The following is a 1,378-nucleotide window of genomic DNA, read 5'->3' on the forward strand; positions in this document are numbered from 1 at the left end:
GGGGGGGGTCGGATCCGCACTGAGGGGGTCCCCAACCCTCCTGTCTATCCCTGGGAGGCTGATGGGGGGGTTCCCTCCCAGCCAAGAGCCGGTGCTGCGGCTGCCGTGGGGGAGAGGGGGGTGGGAAAGGGGATCCCAGGTGGCCCCCTGAGCTCCCACGTGCTGTTGGTGCTGGGAGCTGCTGGGGTAGGGGGGACACCCCCTGATCTGTGACCTGCACATACAGGAGTGTTCCTGGAGTTGTCCACGAGTGAGTGTCACTTCATCAACGGCACCGACCGCGTCAGGTTCGTGGAGAGATCCATCTACAACCGGCAGCAGTACGTCCACTTCGACAGCGATGTGGGGGTCTTAGTGGGGGACACCCCACATGGGGAGGAGATTGCCAGGATCTGGAACAGCAACTCGAACTGGCTGGAGGAGACGAGAGCTCAGGCGAACATGTTCTGTTGGCCCAACTACAAATTATCGAAACGCTTCCTGGTGAACCGCAGAGGTGAGTGCGGGGCAGAGCGGGTCCCCTCGGCCCTGCCCCGGGAATGACCCTGGAGCCCCTCAAACCCTCCCTGGTTCCACCCCAGACCCCTCAACCCTTCCACTGCCCATCGCCGTGGCCTTTTTTCCCATCGCCACCCCTTGCCCCTCTCTCTCAGTGCCTCCCAGTCTCTCCCAGTCCATCCCAGTCTCTCCCAGTGTGCCCCCGTTTCCATCTCAGCAGTGCCATCGAGCTCTAACGCCCCTCAGCCAATCAGAGCGCGCCTCTCTGATGACTCATCAGTTGCCAGGCAGACCAGCGGCGTCAATTGCCCCCAGCATTCTCAACCCCGCCGGGGTCCTTCTCAGTCCATTCCCAGTCCCTCCCGGACCATCCCAGTCATTTTCAGAGCCTCTGAGTCCATTCCTAGTCATTCCCAATGCCTTCTAGACCATTCCAGTCATCCCCACATCCTCTCAGTACATTTCCAGTCCTTCTCAGTCCACTCTCACATAGCCCAGCTCTCTCCCAGCCCTTCTCCCTGTACCCCAGTGTACTACGAGTCCCTCCCAGTGCCATCGCAGTCCCTACCAATGTCCTACAAGCCCTCTCTCCAGTGCCCCCCAGATCATGCCAGTATCTCCCCCGTCTCTCCCAGTGCCCCCCAGCGTGTCCATCTCACTGGTGCCGTCGAGCTCCCAGCCCGGTCCTGGCCGCCTGCTCTGCTCCGTGATGGATTTCTACCCTGCGCCGGTGCAGGTGAGGTGGTTCCAGGATGGGCAGGAGCTGCCGGAGCACGTGGTGGCCACCGACGTGGTCCCCAACGGGGACTGGACCTACCAGGTGCTGGTGATGCTGGAAATGCCCCCCCGGCGCGGGGTCACCTACACCTGCCAGGTGGAG

The 1,378-nt window shown here is 62.3% G+C and overlaps 1 protein-coding gene across 1 annotated transcript; it reads left to right on the forward strand.

Moving 5' to 3' along the window:
* Positions 1-226: 226 nt before the first annotated feature.
* LOC114071642 (class II histocompatibility antigen, B-L beta chain-like) lies at positions 227-1,372 on the forward strand (the record flags this gene model as incomplete). The annotated part of the gene is made up of 2 exons (XM_027909492.1): positions 227-496; positions 1,134-1,372. Coding segments are annotated over 2 exons (509 nt in total), but the record flags the coding sequence as incomplete, so codon positions are not given.
* Between the last annotated feature and the right edge of the window lie 6 nt (positions 1,373-1,378).

This window comes from Empidonax traillii, unplaced genomic scaffold (genome assembly GCF_003031625.1).
Source record: "Empidonax traillii isolate 1590-97213 ecotype Southwest subspecies unplaced genomic scaffold, ASM303162v1 scaffold2166:size70610, whole genome shotgun sequence".
NCBI classification, from domain to species: domain Eukaryota; kingdom Metazoa; phylum Chordata; class Aves; order Passeriformes; family Tyrannidae; genus Empidonax; species Empidonax traillii.